At 44.6% G+C, this 19,921-nt stretch overlaps 1 protein-coding gene and 1 long non-coding RNA gene across 5 annotated transcripts in view; one reads left to right on the top strand and one right to left on the bottom strand.

Annotated features, from left to right (window-relative positions):
• LOC147371719 (uncharacterized) overlaps positions 1-14,958 on the top strand; it is a 46,525-nt gene extending 31,567 nt beyond the window's left edge. For both annotated transcript variants that reach the window (XR_015163712.1, XR_015163711.1), the window contains 2 exons: positions 5,975-6,040; positions 14,504-14,958. This is a non-coding gene — a long non-coding RNA (uncharacterized LOC147371719). The remainder of the gene's footprint in view (positions 1-5,974; positions 6,041-14,503) is intronic.
• ZNF641 (zinc finger protein 641) lies at positions 7,515-18,313 on the bottom strand. 3 transcript variants are annotated; one of them, XM_086399720.1, is made up of 6 exons: positions 18,174-18,299; positions 15,329-15,537; positions 14,617-14,708; positions 12,777-12,906; positions 12,042-12,155; positions 7,515-11,197 (listed from the first exon to the last, which is right to left on the bottom strand). In XM_086399720.1, the coding sequence occupies exons 2-6, from the start codon at positions 15,510-15,512 to the stop codon at positions 10,443-10,445; spliced, it is 1,275 nt and encodes a 424-aa protein (XP_086255846.1). In that variant the 5' UTR covers positions 15,513-15,537; positions 18,174-18,299; the 3' UTR covers positions 7,515-10,442. The 3 variants fall into 3 exon arrangements, with proteins under 3 accessions (XP_086255846.1, XP_086255847.1, XP_086255848.1); XM_086399721.1 differs by lacking the exon at positions 15,329-15,537 and having other exon boundaries at positions 18,174-18,313; XM_086399722.1 differs by lacking the exons at positions 14,617-14,708; positions 15,329-15,537 and having other exon boundaries at positions 18,174-18,304.
• Positions 18,314-19,921: the final 1,608 nt, after the last annotated feature.

Below are 19,921 nucleotides of genomic sequence, written 5' to 3'. Positions count from 1 at the left end.
TGGGAAGGACACTGGCAACAACTTGTTTTCTATATTTCCTAGGAATCTTCATGCTTCTCTTTGCATTATGATGTTTTTCTTCATTTAAGCAAACGTTATTAATCACTCAGTAAACTTACCAAATTAAGTAAATTATGTATATAATCTACATAGCTAACAATGGTCATTTCAGATTATTTTCATTGATAAGGTGATTTAGTATGACTGTACTCTGATTAAATATAAGGCATGATCTTAACTCATAGGTAGGTCATCCAGATTGTTTAGGTCATGATTCTAACATGTTTAGGTCATGATTCTCCATGGAGAAACTGCCAAGAATAGCTCACTTCATCAGTGTCTGCAAGATTGTGAATGTTTTGCTGAGAATAAAGATGGATAAAACATAATTCCCACTTTTTAGTGCTCACATTCTAGTGGCATATTTAGGTATTTAACTTTGGTCAGAGCAAATAGAACATCCCTGCCCTCAATTCTTTGTTTTCCTTTTATCTCAACTGCCTAGTGCAATTATGGTCAGAAAATTTTTGGTTTAGAGTTGTGATGCCATCTAACATCGAATATTCAGAGGTTGTTGAAAAAACAAATAAAATGGCCTTGAAAAATATGGAAAAAAGTATAATTTTACTCATAAAGGAAATGAACATTAAAACAATAATATAACATTTTTAATCAAAATATTTGAGAACCTACTCTGTTGGTGAGGCTGTGGGGAAACAGGCACTCATATACAATGCTCAGTTCAGTTCAGTCGCTCAGTCGTGTCTGACTCTCTGCGACCCCATGAATTGCAGCACACCAAAGAGGAACTAAAAAGCCTCTTGATGAAGGTGAAAGAGGAGAGTGAAATAGTTGGCTTAAAGCTCAACATTCAGAGAACGAAGATCATGGCATCTGGTCCCATCACTTCATGGGAAATAGATGGGGACACAGTGGAAACAGTGTCAGACTTTATTTTTCTGGGCTCCAAAATCACTGCAGATGGTGACTGCAGCCATGAAATTAAAAGATGCTCACTCCTTGGAAGGAAAGTTATGACCAACCTAGATAGCATATTGAAAAGCAGAGACATTACTTTGCCAACAAAGGTTCGTCTAGTCCAGGCTATAGTTTTTCCTGTGGTCATGTATGGATATGAGAGTTGGACTGTGAAGAAGGCTGAGCGCCGAAGAATTGATGCTTTTGAACTGTGGTGTTGGAGAAGACTCTTGAGAGTCCCTTGGACTGCAAGGTGATCCAACCAGTCCATTCTAAAGGAGATCAGCCCTGGGATTTCTTTGGAAGGAATGATGCTAAAGCTGAAACTCCAGTACTTAGGCCACCTCATGCGAAGAGTTGACTCATTGGAAAAGACTCTGATGCTGGGAGGGATTGGGGGCAGGAGGAGAAGGGGACGACAGAGGATAAGATGGCTGGATAGCATCACTGACTCGATGGACATGAGTCTGAGTGAACTCCGGGAGTTGGTGATGGACAGGGAGGCCAGGTGTGCTGCGATTCATGGGGTCACAATTAGTCGGACACGACTGAGTGACTGATCTGATCTGAGGCCTCCTTTAAGTTTTATTAAAGTATAAAGGAGCTAGAGAAAGCTTTTGACATACGCATCAGAGGGGGCAGAAAGAGTACCCCTCTGCTAGTCTTCAGCTGGATGTTATATAGTCACTAACAGTTTGTTAATGAAAGAAAGGAATGATTTAAAACTCAGAATGGCATCAGGCCCCTCACCCATAAAATGCATTTTGGAATAATCTTGGCACCAAATGGTTTATCCTGGGCCATAGAATGATTAACTTGAATCTTGTAGAAGGACAGATTACCATACAAATAGTTTCATTTACATAGATTAGGGGAACAATATCTGAATATAACATGCTGGTTTGTCAAGTAGATTCTGAGCCATAAGGCAGAACAGACTTGAAGACAGAGTTTGGGGTAAATGCATAGTACATTAGCATAGCTTAAGACAAATATTTCCATAAGAAAAATGCACTGGTTATCTCAAGGTTTGAGAATAGTTAACCTCAGGTGAAACCGGGTGTCATTATGGCAACACAGTATTTTAAGAGAAACCTTTTAAATTTGTATAGAGAAGGAAAAAAATACCACTAGTTTGTTTCCTCCTGCCGCTTAAAAGCGATAAAAATGTCTGACACTTGCAGGCTGTTTCCTCCTTTTGGAGACCCCTGGCCTTCCTGCCTATTCCTCTCACAATCACCATCTGCAGTGGTTTTGGAGTCCAAAAAATAAAGTCTGACACTGCTTCCACTGTTTCCCCATCTACTTCCCATAAAGTGATGGGATCAGATGCCAGGATCTTAGTTTTCTGAATGTTGAGCTTTAAGCCAACCTTTTCACTTTCCTCTTCACTTTCATCAAGAGGCTTTGTAGCTCCTCTTCACTTTCTGCCATAAGGGTGGTGTCATCTGCATATCTGAGGTTATTGATATTTCTCCTGGCAATCTTGATTCCAGCTTGTGCTTCTTTCAATCCAGGGTTTCTCATTATGTACTCTGCATATAAGTTAAATAAGCAGAGTGACAATACACAATGCTAGTGAGAGTGTAAATCTCCATGACCCCAGTGGAAGAAATTTGGCTTTAATAATTTTAAATGCAAATGTCCTTTGATTCAGTGGAACCACTTTTAGGAATTTACTTTTTAGATATTAATGCATTTGTGTAAAGACTTATGTGCAAGGTATTTAATTGCAGCATTGCAATAACAACAACAAAAAAAGAAAGTAAGGTAATGGCATTAGGGGATTGATTAAACTGTGAAACTTCCATACAGTGAAATAGTACACAGCTATAACGATTCTCTATGTATTATGACAAACTCCCCAATATAGATGAAGTAAAAAAAAATTCAGGACACTGAGTATACCAAACTACCTTTTGTGTAAAGTGAAGGAAAATGTGTCTCTTTGCAACTGTATAAAGAAACTGGAAGGATACACAAAATCCTGTTTCTGTTGTGAGGGGAAGGTAATGGGAACTGTAGAAAACACATAGAAATAAAACTCTCTACCATATCTTTTCTTGTATTTGTTTTCAGAATCATATAAATTGTAACTTGTTCAAAGATAAGGTAGAAATTTCCACATAATTGTCAATTATAGCCTTTTCACTTATACAGTGGTTTATAGTTTTGGATGCATTGTTTCATTTTACTTCATGACAGTCTCTTAGATTTTAAGTGAAAAATCTAATGTTAGAAAATGTACAATTAGAAATTGACTTTTAACTGCAAATTCAGTGCTCTCTTCACTATAGTTGTAGTTGAGTAAGGCCTCTACAAGAGTTAATGTAGGGAAAGGTCAGAAGTTTAGAATTCATTTATACACTTGAGTATTTTAATAATTTAGCGATTTCTTGTAGGGAAAGATGTTCAACACATGGTGTGTGTGTGGGGGGGGGGGGTTGTTTTCTGATCATGAAACTATTTCCATTTGTTAGTGGTCTCAAAACAATAGATTTCTCCTGTTCTTCCTTTTCCTCTGGAGATAGACAGCAAGGCTGTCTGGTTGGACTGCAGATTCAGCCAAAACCTAAGTGCCCAGTAAGGATAGGAAGATAGGCCATTTGGGGAATTGATAGAGGGACACCATGCTGAAAGGGGCTCAAAGAAAGCCAGAGGATTTGGAAGAGAGGGACTGAAGACTGGCTGAGGGGGTGTTAGCATGAGTCCTGTCAATGCTAGGAAAGACATCGATATGGTAAGAAGGAAGTCAGGATGTCAGTAGTCCACTGGAGTTGGTGGAAAGGACAGGCCCATCGATGAACAATCACAGTTGTGTTTCTCCTCCTCCTCTTGTCAGTTCTTTCCCTCTTCCACGTTTTGGTTAGGGGAGAGGCTAGACATGTCAAAAGCTTTATTCCAAGTGATGGGGGGGGGGTGGGAATTAGGAGTGAATGCAAAAAAATAAGGAAACACATGGAGCACAAGGCAGGTTGGCAAACAGCCTGGCTGGTGTTCAGAAAGCTACAGAGACACATCACCCCTAAGCAGTAGGACTGAAGCTCTTGAAGGCAACTTCCATGGAGAAGAGCAAAGCCTTTGGGGTGTACCCAGTGCCTGCAGAATGGTTTCCTGCCCCCATCCCAGTGAAGCTCCATGGGTAAAAGGCCACGTCAGTGGGTCACAGGCTGGGTGGTTTCCCCTAGGCCAGCTTTCCATTTTCCCCCATGTTGTTTCTCATCCTGTCCTCTTGATACCCTCTAGCAGATGCCCATCCTCTTCACCATCAACGGTGAATGTATCTGGTGGACTCAACTGTGCTGGTTTCTTCTGGGTCCCCCCAAACTTCCAGTACTTGTGAATTTGTCTGGGAGGTCAATTCAATCACCACCTCAGGTTCCAGACTTAGGCTCAGCACTCTAAGGGTCTCCTGAAAGTGGGTCAGCACTTAATCAACCCTGAGATGGAATGCCTCCTTATGTTTGTGTGCAAGGCCCTTGTTCCCTGACCCTTGGCCTGGCCTCCTCAGCACTCTGCTCCCTCAGTCTCCAGAATGTGTTGCATCCCCAGATGATGGAAGTGACATCTAGGAGCCAAGGCACTAGGAGGAAGGTGGGAAGACCTAACATGGGTACCTTAAGGTGTTTGTTTCAGGAAGGGAAGCAAGGAGGCTCCTGCATGGCTGTGTGACTCCCCCTAGAGCTGTCTGGTGTTCCCCACTTTGTTGTATCAGGAAAGAAGAGCTGAGAATGGAGGGGAGAGGAGAGGATGGAGAGAGGAAGTCAGAGACACAGCCAATACATCCTTTATTCAACTGACAAGGACCATGAAGAGTAGATTATAGATCTCTATAGATAGAGATGAAGGTCCCTGGTTGGATGATCCATGGGAAGTTCACTGTCCATCAGAGGGAACTAAGTCAGACAATAGCTAGAAATCTGGAAGGCATTAGGTAGTTAGGCTGGATGGCCAGTGGGTATACAGCCCTGAGGCTGCCTGATGCATGGTGTTCTGAGGTATGGCAGCAAAGTGCTGGCAAGGGAGGGGTCAGCTGAGAAAGATGCTGAGTGTAGGGACCATGGCCGTACTCAGTCCTCCAGGCTTGGGACAGCCCACACCTGGCACATAGTAAGCACACAAAAAATGGCTTGTAGAATTGAAGCTTATTCTCAGGAGCCAAAAAGGACAGGAGGGGACTGAGTTTTGGAGACTGCCTCAAGGGAAGAAGAGTCTGTAGGGAGGGTGTAAGGGGCCTGGGTTTGGCAGTACAGGCAACCTTGGCCTCGTCCAGATGTGGGAAGGTATGTACAAGAGAGAGGCGAAGAATAGGGTGATGGTGGCTGAGCTGCTACAGCCAAGCCAAGAATCTCAGGGAAGAAAGGACCCTTCTTAATAGGCTTGAAGATGACAGAAAAGAAATTGGACAACAGGCAGAGGTACAGGTAGCAAGTAGGCTCACAATAGAATGGAACTGGCTAGAAACTGGAAGAGAGAAACTACAATGGAAGGGTAGGAATTGGGAAAAACAAACGCCCTTGGGAAGGTGTGGCATTCCCCAGGAAAAACAAGAGAGAACCAAACCAAATTGAAAAAGAGAAGTGGGAGTGAAGAGTGGAAGAAAAGCTGTTTATTGGACAGACGGAGGCAGTGACAGGAGAGAGGCAGAGCTTGAGGCCTAGAGTTTCTGTGCCTTAGGAGAGAGGAGCTGATCATTTCCAAAGAGACTGGGGTTCATGCTAACCTTTTGACCTTCCAGAGCCCCAAAGAGGTAGCAGGTTTGCAAGGATCCTCATGGGTATGTCTAGGACAGAGGGTGAAGGAGGTATCAGGGCCAAGACAGAATCTTCGAAGCAGAAAAATGCATTTTTTATATAGGCACTGTGGCTTAATTAGTTACAACCTCTACCTAGTAAACACTCTAGGTTCAGATTTCATGTCATATCTTACTAAATGAGCCTGGTCTCCTCCTATGTCCTGGGGGTCTCTCTGATCCTTCTGCTGCCCTTGCCCACAGGGTTGGCCAAATCATCGTGAGAAATCCTTTGCATGGCACCTTATTGGTCTTCAGTGCAACTGTGAGGTAAGAATACTTGGGTCCTTAAGGGCTTGAGACAAATGGCCTTACTGTGCCTCTGTGCTGAGTAAATGCCCACCCCTTTGCCTCCAGGGAAACTCATATTAGGCCTGAAAAAGACCAGATAAGGAGGACCACTTCTTTGGGTGTCCATTTTTATGTTGGATTTACCATCTTTGAGATGTCTGCTCCTTTTTGTCTTTTTAGATTTCTAGACCAGTGAAACCTCAGTACCCGTTTTAGAAGCTCCAGCCTCAACCAATTACAGAAGCTTAGTAGCTACCCCACCACAATTTCTGAAATTGGTGACTAACCCAGTTCTTTTTCTGACTTAAGGTTAGTGGGATACCTTGGGACTCAAGAGGAATTGAACTGAGGGACAACTATCCTAGGAGTTTGCAGAAAATAAATCTAAGAACACGGGTGTTAAGATTCCATCTCTCCCTATTTGAAAATGGAGAAGGCAATGGCAACCCACTCCAGTACTCTTGCCTGGAAAATCCCATGGATGGAGGAGCCTGGTAGGCTGCAGTCCATGAGGTCGCTAAGAGTCAGACACGACTGAATGATTTCACTCTCACTTTTCACTTTCCTGCATTAGAGAAAGAAATGGCAACCCACTCCAGTGTTCTTGCCTGGAGAATCCCAGGGACAGGGGAGCCTGGTGGGTTGCTGTCTATGGGGTCGCACAGAGTCGGACACGACTGAAGTGACTTAGCAGCAGCAGCAGCAGCTATTTGAAGAGGGTGAGGAACCACTGGTTAAAATGGAATCTGGATCTCCTAGCCATTGGTTCCATTTGTTCCGTCCCGACTTGGGTCCACATCAAATACCCTGAGAGGCAGGTTAAAGACCAATTGCTGGATTCCATCCCCAGTGTCTGAATCAGTTTGTCCAGGGTGAAAATTTACATTTCTAAGATAACTTCTTCTAGGTGATGTTGATGTTGCTGGTCCAAAGATTCATTTGAGACCCATAAATTTTGCCATCTCAGAATCTCTAAGGGATCCAAGGGAATAGATTTCACTCTGTTGTTGCCCAGCCCTGCTCACCCTCATCCAGAGCACTCAACTGAACAGAGCTGGAAAGAACTTGTTCTCTGGAACCTCTGGTTCTGAGTCAGGGCTCACTTTGCCCTTGATGGAAACAAGAAATAGTGATTTGATTGTGGGAGTGCTGGAAAGGTGAGGATTTTATCCCAAATTATCACCTCTTTGCTCCCTGAATGCATAACATCATTTTAACAAGAAAACTTTTCCTTCTTCCACTATCAGCTGCTGCTAAGTCGCTATCAGAGCTACAGCTTAAAATGTAGATAGCTCTGGGAAAGTCAACCCTTTGGCTATAGTCTTCATTGCAAGGGATTCTTTGCAGAGATACCCTAATGGGGTGGAAAGGCAGGGATACTTGGGCTCTGAATAGGGCAGAGGCACCACACAGAGGAAAAAAGGTGACAGGTTACTAAAGACAGACTTCCCTATTTTACATTTTGTCCAGAGAGAACACGGAGACATTTTTTTATTTAAAGGGGATAGGGTAGGGTAGACATGTGGCAGAGGGAGTTGGGAGGAAGATGGGAGTTTTCCCTGAGGGAAAAATGACTCAAATCTCTTTACCCAGCTGGTGGCTGTTGCTTATTTTATTTTTTGTCCAAGGGAAGTGGTGTTGGACGGAGGTAGAGAAGACAGTGGTACAGTAGAAATGACCTAAAGGGATGCCCCTTCTGCCAAATGCCCTTAGACTCCACGATGCCTTTCAGTTGGGTGCTGAGTGCACCTACACTTTGGGGGCTTCATTTTCCCTCCTTAAAATTACGAGAGATCAAAGGCTGGAGGTTAACACCTGGTTTTTAAGAGGTGTGATCCAATGGTATGGAGGGTCACCTCATACAAGTCTTTAGAACAAGGTTTGTGAGAAACTCGATTTGTCACCAAGTCATATAAATTTTTAAGAAAGCACAGAGTGTAAGCAATACCCTTCAAATCATTAAAGACTGAACACTCTCCTGATATCCTACTGCCTCTGGTATCTTAGTCCTTAAAATGTTTAGAGATCCTTGCCATGTAATTCTTGACACAAATATAGAATGACCATATTGGATCAGGGTAACTCCTTCTCTTTGACCCCCATTTAGTGATTCCATGGATGGGCTGTGACCCTGCTGAATGTGTGTGAACTACTACTGTCTTTTCTTCTCAAAAGTGAGTTTCTGTTTTTTATCAGATTCTCAAAAGGGTCTGTGATCCAAAACAGGTTCTGGACAATGCTCACATAGAGCTGATTGTGTTAATGTATGAGGTATAGTGGAAGGTAAAAGAAATGGCATCATTCAGTTTTGCCAATGGAATCCAGTATTTTCCTACGCCCTGGGGTGTCTCCTAATACTGATCCTAAAATGCTCCTGTCTCAGAGGACCTGGGACAAGGATGCCTTACAAATAGCTGGCCATTTTGCTCTATTCATAGGAACATAAGCAAGAGAAGTGCATTCTAGGCAAAATGGGAAGGCTGCCCTGAGCAGAAGGGAGGTAGGGGCTGGATTGCTCAAGTTATATCCACTGTTAAGGAGCTATGATTCACTCAGTTTTTCCTAAGCAAGTGTAAAAGCCATTAAACTAGATTGTTGCAGCTCACTTCCTCGTCTCTCTGGTTAATTCCACCAACTGTGGTTGAGAAACAAGTGTGTTAAGGAAAAACCAGAATCTAAGCATTAAAGAGAAAATATCCCACTTCCATCTTCTTCGCTCTTCTCCCTCCCTACCTACAAGGTGCTCTTACATACAAGGTAATTTTTAAATTATAAGACTGGTATTAACACATTATCAATAAAGAGAAACAATGACCAATGCATTGAACAATGTTAGAATACTTATACAAGTTAAGAGTCAGTGCATTTTCCCAGAACTGGGAGGAGAACCAACCAGAAAGCTTATTACCTGCATCAGCCAAATAGCTAAGCCACAGCCATTTCCCTAAAGTTCTATTTAGGGGAATGAGATCGCAAGAATAACTCTGCCCTTGATGAGGCAATCAACGTCAAACAAGAGTGACGACAACAATCTGCAAGCACCGTGACTCCTGCTGTAACTTCTCAGCACTTAAAACAAGACCCCAAAACCCACTCAGCACACAGCTGCTATATGCACCTGACTTGAAATTAATAAGACATAGCTCACCTCACAGAGGATGTCTCTCTCTCCACTTAGGCAAAAAGAATCTGTGGCCCAGAGATTCAGACCTAGACTTACATATCCAAGTTGTCTTGATCTCAGTGATCCTGGGGAAGGCTGTATACCTCAACCCCCAAAACTTAAACCTTTCTACTAGGGCTCCCTTAATCTCTCAGCTTGCTTATTATCTTGAAACAAAACAAACCAAAAACCCCATACAATCCCCACTACCCTCATCCCCAGAACACAGCCCCTAGAAAATCTAGCTTATACAGTTTGCACTTGGCATGCTCTCTTCAAAGACCCTGCACACAGATACACAGACACATAAAGACACTGTAAAGAGGAGAGGGGTCTGTTCAAGGGAATGAAGTATTTTTCTTCTGTGTGGGCCTGGGTTACCTGGGGGTATAAGGTCCATCTCTTAACACTGTAGCGTGATCTCTCAGCTAGATATATGTATATGCAGGGTGAAGGGAGCAGGAACAGGGGGTGAGAAGGTTACTGTTTGTTTTCAGCAGGTGGGGTGAGAGGTGTGGATGTATATTCAGATGATTGGAGTAGGGGTGATGGGCCCACACAGGAATGAGGTCTGCCCCTCAGCTTTCATTTGGATAAAAAAGGGGGCTCTGGGTGCCTGATCACTCTCTGTCTCCTGTTTCCTTATTACTCTGTAACCCAGTGTTCACCAGTGTGGTTCAAGGAGTCACCAGTTCTGTGAGATGCAAGACAAAAAGGATACTGAGGTCAAATAAATTTAGGAAATACTGCAGTAAGAAAGGCTTAACCATTTGCTCTAATGCATAAATTTTCGAGCCTTTAATAAGCTAGTATGTGTGTTCTCTCTCTCTATATATATATAGACAGAATATTTATGTTACAGAAGCATGATACTCAAAATATTTAACAACTGGTATGGCACAGGCTTCCACCAATCAGAATGGGCCTTAGCCACAAACTGCTGGTACCACTGTACCCTGGAGAACGGGATCAGGCTGAATATCAGCCCACCCAGTAAGCAGCATTTCCCAAAAGTTTTGCCCAAAGAACTCTACTTTGTGTGGCATCTCACAGAACTGGGGAGAAAGGCTCTGGCTAATGCTGGAGCTGCATCTCTCTAGGGATGGGGCCAGGACTCATGATTCTGACCACGGGGGTACAGGAGAGGGGGCAGCTCTGGCAGAGATTCCTGGTAGCACCGGCTGACAGATGTGACTACAGCTGCAGCAGAAATAGATTTCAAAAGACAGATGTCCCTCTGTCCCAGCTGCTCCGGGGACTCTGTCCCTGGTGGGTCAGCAGGTGCCTGTCCAGGTGATGTTTGCGGCCGAAGCTCTTCTCACAGCGTGGGCACTGGAAGGGCTTCTCCCCGGTGTGTGTCAGCCAGTGTCTCACCAGGTGGTGCCGTCGGCCAAAGCTCTTCCCACACTCAGTGCACACGTGGCACTTTGGCACAGGTGGCGCACGCTGCCGCTTCCTAGCCCCAGGGCTCTCTCCAACCTCTTGGCCCTTGCAGGATTTGCCATCTGCGTGCACTCTCTGGTGGCTGGCTAGATGGGAGTTGCATCGGAAATTCTTGCCACACTCAGGGCACCTGCTGGGCTTGTCATGTAGGTGGGTTTTCTGGTGTCGGATCAGGTGATGTCTTCTCCCAAAGCTCTTCTCACACTTGAGGCAGCTGTAGGGCCTCTCCCCAGTGTGTGTCTGCTGGTGCCTGGCCAGGTGGGAGCCCCACACAAACTGTTTACCACACTGGGGGCACGTGTGTGGTCTTAACAGGGAATCCATTTCTGTGCTACACAGAAGGTTTGAGAAGCTGTCTTCCTGAAGGAAAGGTGGGCCTAGGAGCATGCCTCTGGAGCTTCTGGGCATGGAATCCCAGTTTGCATCCTGCTCTGGGTTCCAGAGAACAGTATCTTGAGACACACTAGATAACATTCTGGGAGGCTCTGCTTCTAGTTCAGGGGTATCCCCCTCGTGCTCACTTCCGTCTCCTGTGGAAAAAGGAAAATACAGACCCCAAGAGGTGAGTCACGAGGAGCCCAGGACTTAGTCACAAATGAGGCTGTGTGATGCCTATTAGGGTCTAAACCTCACCCCATAAGGGCTGAGAGAACAGATTTTAATGTTGTACAAGACAGTGTAACAGGTACAGTGGTTAAAGCTTAGACTTAGGAGACAGATACCCAGAAAATCTGTTTTCCCACTACACTTCTGTAGGCCTTCATGTCTTCTTCTGCATAATGGGAATAATTATAAGGTAGATGTTATAAGACAGATAGACTAGTACCTGCATATGTTAGACACTATTAAATAGTCCATGCTATTGTTGTTATCTATTTATTTACTATTATTTATTTAGCACTTAAAAAAAACTATTAATCACCATCACCATGAAGAGAGGTGAGGAATGGTCTGAAATCACTGGCCAGGTGACACCTTGTCAGCAACACTGGAGACATTGTGGAAGGCATTTCTACAATGGGTGGGAGGTTGAACAACAACAACCAACATTTATTGAGTGCTTACTATGTGCTTGGTACTGTTCGACTATGGTAACATATTTAAATCTCGTAATAATTTATAGATGAGGAACCCAAAGAGAAGTTAATTATTTTTCCAAGGTTCCACAGGAATGGTCCTAGATTCAGATCCACAAAGTTTGGCGCTAGAGCCTGCCCTCTAAATTATTATGTTACAGTCTTGCTTTTGAAGAAAAGGATCTCTAAACCATTCAATGCTATAACTGTCTGAGGCAGAGGAGGGGTTGGAGGGACATGTAATGATAAACCCCCAAAAGGGGCGAAGGTCGCGGCTGAGTCTATCATACATCATCACCTGTGTATGTGACCTTCAGAATGTCCCTCTCTTCTAAGTCTGGGGGGTCAGGGACCCATTGTTCTTCTCCTCCTTCTAGTTGAGAAAGCATATCCAGTTTGGGAATTGGAAATCCTGACCGTGGGAGAAAAAAACAGAGATGTCAGTTTATTCAACTGTAATTTTCATTTCTGAAAAAAGCTTTTTCCTAGATTATTCCTTTGAACTCTATAGATAAAGAAGGCCAGATAAAACAAGCCTTTCCCTCTCCCCACTCCCATTTCTGTTAAGTCCCCTCTTCTTTCAGAAAATCATATTCTCTTTCCAAGTGTTCTCTTTTGTGCAAATTTCAAATACTTTCAGCTCAACTGTTCTTTCTGGTCCTACCTTCACTTAATTAGCCCTACTACAGCTGTCTCACCCCCACTCCCACTCTCATCTTTCCTATATGGTTTCTGAGTTTCCAAGGACTCAGTTCCACTTCTTAGGTGTCCTTCTCTCTGAAAGAACCTCCCAATTCCCAACCAAGAACTGCCTAAAGTTCTCTAATAATTCACAGCATTTTGTTGTTGTTTTTAAAAAAGTGACACTTCTATTCTCTTTGGATTAACCCTAGTGCTCTTTCCCTAGTGGAAACCTAGACAGATTTCCTGCCAAGAAAAGAACCCCAAATGGACACTATGCAACAGTCCCAGAGCAGATGGCTCCACTCTCCTAGAGTACAGTCACTGAGTGGCTGGGGAAGGTTGTGCTTACTCAGGGAGACCACTATCCCACAGTTTTCCTGCATGACATATTCTCCATAGAAGTCTGTTTGAGAAGGGTCCAGGCTCCTCCACTCCTCCTGAGAGAAGCACAGTGACACATCCTTGATGGTTACCAGGCCCTGAAACAAAATGCAGCATCATCTGTCAGCAGCTGTTCTTTAAGGAAAATGGGGTCTCAGTATAGAAGGCTAAGGTGGTAGTAGAGGAGAGGTGGCAAGAGAAGGTCTAGAAAAAGAACTGCCCAGAGGTTCCTGGGCAGGGAACATGGTTTTGGTGACGAGGAAAGGGGTAAAAGTAATGGTCAGGGTGTGAGCAATAATGTCTGTAGAGGAGATTCCCAAGTTGGGACCATGAGAAGTTGGAGGCACCACAAACTCATTGGTCCCTCTGTGTAGTTACAAATGTCTACCCAGTCTCTTCTCATCTGCCTTTCTTGGACTATTCTTGCTGCCTTTCTTCACTGCAAAAATTGTGTACAAGTTCCTCCTTTCTCTACTTGACCTTTCCTTTCCTATCTGTACAAAACAATATGGATAAAATATTCTTTCTGGCCTCCTCCCCCTATTATGCCATGTCCTTATCTTTTAAGGCAGCAGAGTCTGAAAGTTAGGAGCCCAGATTCTGGAGCCAAATGACTCCTAGCTCTGTCACTGACATTAGCAGTATGACCTTACACAAGTGCCTTAACCTCTTCCTGTCCAATTTTCTTGTCTGGGGATAACTGTGTTTCTCTCAGGGTTAAACGAGTTAATGTACATAAAGCACTCAAAGAGCAGCAAACATGGTAAGCACTCTGGGAGTGTGGATACTACAACTACTATTATTACTAACTTCCCATGGCTCTCCCCTTGCCTTCTGAATCTAAACTTGTTTTCTGTCTCTGGTGCTGCCCCTCTTCATATCTTTCTATCTTTTATTCATGTCCATAAATGCTCCATCATCCACCTAATCCAGTCTACTTTATGTTCTTCCAAGCTTCCTCCAGGTCCTCTTTTCCTAATCTTTCCAGATTTCTGTTTTTAAATTTAAAGTAATTTATTTATTTTTGGCTGTGCTGCGTCTTTGTTGCTGTGCATGGGCTTTCTCTAGTTGTGGTGAGCAGGGGCTACTCCCCAGTTGCAGTGAATGGGCTTCTCATTGTGGTGGCTTCTCTTGTTATTGAGCTCGGGCTCTAGGGTGCACGGGCTTCAGTAGTTGTGGCACTTGGGCTTTGTTGCCCCATGGCACGTGGAATCTTCCCAGACCAGGGATCAAACCTGTGTCCCCTTCATTGGCAGGTAGATTCCTAAGCATTGGACAAACAGGAAAGCCCAAGATTTATTTCTTAATAAACATTAATGAATTTTTCTTAAATTCTCCCTGTGGCTAGCATAGCTATCTATTAAAACAAAACAAACTCAATCTGTAGGAATTTTCTTCTTCTCATGCCTCCATTCATTTTTCAAAAGGTTATAAGTTCCTTAGAAAGGGATAGAATCTGTGAAGATATCAGACTAAATACCAATAGTGATCAAGTGAAATGACAAATTAATTAAATGAAATGAAGTAAAAGTCACTCAGTCGTGTCTGACTCTTTACAACCCCGTGGACTGTGTAGCCTGCCAGGCTCCTCTGTCCCTGGAATTTTCCAGGCCAGAATACTGGAGTGGGTAGCCGTTCCCTTCTCCAAGGGATCTTCCCAACCCAGGGATCAAACTCAGGTCTCCTGCACTGCAGGATGATTCTTTACCATCTGAGCCACCAGGGAAGCCCAATGGAATGACACAAAGGCTACAGAAAGGCAGCAGTGATGAGACCTTGAGAGAGGCCAAGAGAAGAACATAGCCCACCTGTGATCCCGCCGCAAGAAGTGCAGCTGCCATCTCCCAGTCTCCAGTGCTCCCTTCTTGGGGAATGGCAGGAACCCAGGGAGTGGACTGAGCTGGTGAGGGGAGAGAGGAACCATTAGAGATGGAGCATCCATCTTTTTCCAGTTACAGCCTGGGACCTATTTTAGTGAGGCTTAAGCGTCGTATTTTTCCCCTATATCTATGTCCACTGGTAAGACTCAAATGCATAAATGTACTGTAGTAGAAGAGACCTTCCCTCAAATGTTCTGAAAGGGTACTGAGTGGTTTTTAGTAGAGCATTTATGTCATTCATTTCTATTAAACTAGCTGTGGTTTGAATTTATATTATTCAAATGTAATTTTCATCTTGTAAAGTGCATTTTACTGGGTGTGTTTTCCAGTGGCAGTCAGTGTTTCTGTCACTTCCTTTGTCTCCCATATTTGTTACCACTAACCGTGTAACAGGTGGAGGGAGTGATTATGTAAGAAATGGGAGAAACCCAGTTACATGGTTTGCAGAATCCAGATGCTTCTTATATTTTTCTGACTAGGGCCTGTAAGTTTTTTCTATTTCTGTGGCCTAGTCCTGGTACTAACTGTGCTGTTCACTCAGTCCATGGCCATTGGGAGATTTTTAATTCTACTTTTTCAATAGAGATTAGAAGATTATTCTCTGCATTGTGCTTCCCACACACACCCTATGGGCTCTCACCCTTCTCCTGAAGGGACTGTGGCTCCTCTTCAAGGTCACAGCATAGGTGCTCCAATGGCCCTGGAGCTGTTCTCCATGGCCCCTCTTCCTGGCTTCCCCTTTCCACCTGGGGCTCTGCTCTATCCACCTGGACATTCATTGACTCCCATCCTGTCCCCAGGGCTGCTGTCTGTTCTGAAAGCATTTTTGCTGCAAACCCAAATTGTGACCTGGAACAAATTCATATCAGTTATGCCCATGACAATGAAAAGGGGTGATAATCCTAAGGGAGAACAGTCCAGGGATAAAAGATGAAACTGGATAGGAAGAGCTTGATGGAAGATAAGTTTTATGTGTTCCAATCAACTGAACCTGAGCCAGAAATGAGCAAGTGCTATATAGTAAAGTCACTAATGGTTATTTTGGGGACCTCATGGTTGGCAGAACTTCATTTAAAAAAATCCTGGAAATTCAAAAGCTATCAATTAATTTCAACCATGGAAAATACTTAATCTGGGAATCTCAACCACTGAAAATAAGCAATCTGGAAATATGCAGGAGGGAATGCAAACAGATTTGCATTCAACAAAAACGGAGGTAATCCCACATAAGATTTTCTGCCACAAACTCCATTCTCATCAGTTTAGAATGAAATGATTACTATAGGTATTAATCCTAGTCAAATGGTGTATTTCTCATAAGGCTGAACCAAATGGTGTCTTAGAACAAGCCTCAACTAAGAGACTTACAACCTATCATTCTGTTGTTGAAAATCAGAACTGGTAGTAAATATGGTGGACAGATCAATAACTTGGAAAGCAGATGTAAGATTCTAAAGCAACCCTAACAGATAAGAGAAACTGTTGTCAGTGAGGAGCTATGTCTAAAGAGAAAAAAAAAAAAAAAAAAGAACAGAAAGAATTTCATATAGGTAGAAAAAGGGGAAACAGGTGTTGCTAACATGACCCTGGGGTGAATAACAGCCCTGTGATTTAAGACACAGCAAAGAACCTGAGACACATGATAGAACCAGTCAGATCTAATTATAAAAACATATTCAATTTTAAAGAAGGATATGGTGAAGCCACAGTGTATTCCATCACAAGAAACAAAAGTTAAGAAAGGGATGGGAAATATGTCCATTAGGGAAAAGTTCAAAACAATGGACCTAGTCTTCTCTTGCCTTGGGAAGAAGGCTCATGAATGATGCTGCCAATGAATAAAAAGAGAGATGTTTTCTTTCTCTATGTAGATCTCTTCTCTTGATTGCAAGAGAATAGATTTAGGTAAGATTTAAAAATTCTTAATAATCCTGCAGTGCACAGAGTTGAAGGCTCTTTGCTCTGGACCTCTTCGGAGCACGACAGTTTGTGTTGTGATAGCAGTCTCCCTGCCTTACAGCAGAGAAAGCCTATAAGACTGTGCAGAGTCACTTTTTGCTTGGCAACATCATATTTTTGTGATTCTTATTCAATGCCCAAGCAATCAGAGCCAGTCAAAGTGTTCCAAAAACAGGTCAGAACCTCTGTAACTGTTCTGGCTCACTCACATTCATCTAATGACATTTGCAAGAACCCAGAAGCCCGGAACAGATAATGACATGTCAAGTTGTTTATTTTCTTGCCCATCTGTCTTTGACAAAAGAGGTAAATGAGAACCCTAAGCTCAATGAACAGCAAGGGAACAAATTCCCCTTTCATCTCAGATGTCCAAAGATGTCTCAGGGCCTCTTGGGAATATTCTGGACTGATTCCCAGCTTAGGAGGTTTCCTTTTCAGAGACTTCTCATGAGAAAGGAAAATTCCCAATAAAGCAATAAAGGGGGAGTTCCATTTTAGATTTCTCCTCTGAATTCCAGCCCCTGTGTTCTCGTCACTTCTAATATGTAAAGCATGGATTCCCCCTCTTTACCAAAGGTCTTCCTCATCCACTAGCTTCCTTGGAAAGTCCTCCCTCAGGGCTTTACCTCTAGGTAAATATCTGGACACCTGTCTGAGATCCATTTCTCCATCTCCCTAGCAGCAGAGTCCCTTGATAGGAAGCCTCTTTCTGAGGCCAGATGTGAGACTCTCCAGACCACTGACAGAAAACCTGTGGAAGAAATCTCAGCAAAGGAGGGGGCGAGTACTTGTCCTCAGATTGCCTTTCCTAAGATGTGCATGCTGTCGGAGCCAGCACCTGGGCAGTTAAGGTATCAGCCCTAACCTGGATTTTCCTGGTTCCAGGATGTACCTCAGGCCTACTGGAGTCAGGGTTCTAGAAGTTTCGTTTCCCCTTTTGCTTCACATATCTTAGGGGGGCATGGCACCTGCAGAAGTTGGTTTCTGCAGCGAGTGCTGTTGGACAGAGAAAGGGCCACGCTACTGAAATGAGTAGTAGCCCAAGGGCATAGGGACAGTCGCTGTCAGAGAAGCCTGGCCCCGTTCCCGGGCAGGGTGTGGGCGGGACGGGTGCCCACTCCAGAGTTGGGTTGCTTCATCCCTCTTCGTCTCCGTGCCCCGGGAGAGGGTCAGGTTTCAGAGAACTCGAGAGAGGCAGAGCTGGAGCAGGGGAAGTGAGGTCAGAAAACAGGTTGCCCGTGAACTGGGACAGGAGCAAGTGAAGAAAAAGGAGCCACGGGGAAACCTGCGCGCGGTGACAGCGGCGGGAACCCGCGGGGCCTGACAGCGACGACGCTGGGGACGAAGAGACAGGAGAGGGGCGGGCACAGAATGTCAGCGAAGCCGAACCTGGGAATGGCAAGCGACCCAGAGGCCGCGTCGACCCTCCTCCCCGCCCCCACGGGTGACCGGCCCCACTCTCCGCCAGGGGAAGCCAGGTGTCCCTCCCTCCAGCGGTGACTCCCGCCGGCCCGGTCCCAACTCACCCGGGTCGGCTTGGCCTGCAGCCCGGTGTCTCCCTCCCGGGCGCCGGCTGCCCCTCCCCTCCGCCCTCGCTTCGTCGGAGCCGGCGTCCGCGGAGCCAGCGACAGGCGGAGACGGCGGCCCGGCTGGTGCGGGTGGGGCGGGCACAGGAAATCCCCGCCCGCTTCCGGGGCTCGGCGGCCGCGGCGGCGCTAAGAGGGGAGGGGCCGGTGCAGGGGACGGGCTGCGGCTCTGGCGACCCCCGGCCGGCCCAGCCCCGCACTTCAGCGCCCGCCACCCCGGGGCGTCGCTGGCCCGAGCGCGCGGATCCCGGCTGAAGGTGGTTGCTCAGCCCCGCCCTCTCCCTGACTGGTCATCTTCGCTCCCGGCCACTCGGCCCCCCGCCGGGTCCTTTGCGCTTGGGTTCGTTAATTACTTTGACATTATAACAACCGCTGATTATACGCCGGCAATCGCTATGAGGCTGATTTCTAGAGACAACGGTCTGAATTCTTCAAGGAGCTCACCTTCTAGGTTTCAAGAAAATGACGATGATGATAAGGGGCTGAGAGAGCGCTGAGGAAGAGTCACTAATTCTGAACGAGGTTGACTTCACCCAAGACGTGTGTCTCAAGTAGGCCTTGCGGCTGTATTGTCCAGTTTGCGAAAGCCACCAGCCACAGTCCAGACAGAGGTGTGTTGTAACATACGCACCAGATAATTCGGAAGACAAAATTAGCGAAATGTACAATAGCTAATAAACAATATTTTGAATATGTTGAGCTAAAATGTTTAAATTCACTTCACCTACTTCTTTTAGCTTTTTAAATATGGCTACTAAGGTGTTTGTATATGCGGCTTACGTATTTCTATTGGACAAAGCTACTTCGAAACAGTAAGATAGATTTGACTGGAAAAGATGAGAAAGGGCCTACAAAACAGAATAAACAGACTAGTCTTAGAATCTGTTTATAATCTACAAATCGCATTCTTCGTCATCAGAACAATTCTATACAATTGTATTTTATAGGCTTAACAAGTGACTCACTTAAGATCATAGGGGACAGACATTCCTTTAATATATAGTTATTTTTGCTGTGTGCCAGGCAGTGTAACTAAATCCTGGAAGTCAAAGATCCCAAAGAGATTGTCTGCCCCTAGATTCAAAAACTCGGTCTGTGGAAACACATGTTAACAAATATTTGCAAAAAAATATAACAGATGCTAAAGTGGAAGAGTATACTTTGCACTGGGAGCAAAGAAGTAAATGTGCATGGGTGGGAGGTCAGAGAAGGCCTGACAGAAGTCTTGAGGGAGAGAAGGGTGGGGAAGGCTCCATTAATGAAAGAGAATGTGCGAGACATGCAGTTGCAAAAGGATATAGACCGTATTCAAGAGCAGATCATAGGGTATTTTGCGGAAGTAGTAGAGCCAGGATTTATATCTCAGTTCCTGGAACTAAATCCAGAGGTTCTTTTCATTTATATTTCCAAAAATGAGAAATACAAGGTATGTTAATCTGGGTATTTAGTAATACCAATATCTCAGTGACTGAACATAATAAGAGCTTATGTTTCATATAAGTCAGTGTGTAGCAGGCTTGTTGGGGCCAGTGAATGGGTTACGTGCTCCTTGCAATTATGGAAAGACCAGGTTTCTTCCATCTTGTGACTCCACCATCCCCTGTTGCCTTGGAATCATCCAATCTGTGGGCTGACTTGGTGGAGGTATCAGGGCCCAGCCCTGGAAGTGCTGTACATCATTTATACCC

Source organism: Bos grunniens, chromosome 5 (assembly GCF_055505025.1).
Source record: "Bos grunniens cultivar Pamir isolate PY7600 chromosome 5, Bosgru_T2T1.0, whole genome shotgun sequence".
NCBI lineage: Eukaryota > Metazoa > Chordata > Mammalia > Artiodactyla > Bovidae > Bos > Bos grunniens.
This window is presented reverse-complemented; position numbering and strand designations above follow the sequence as displayed.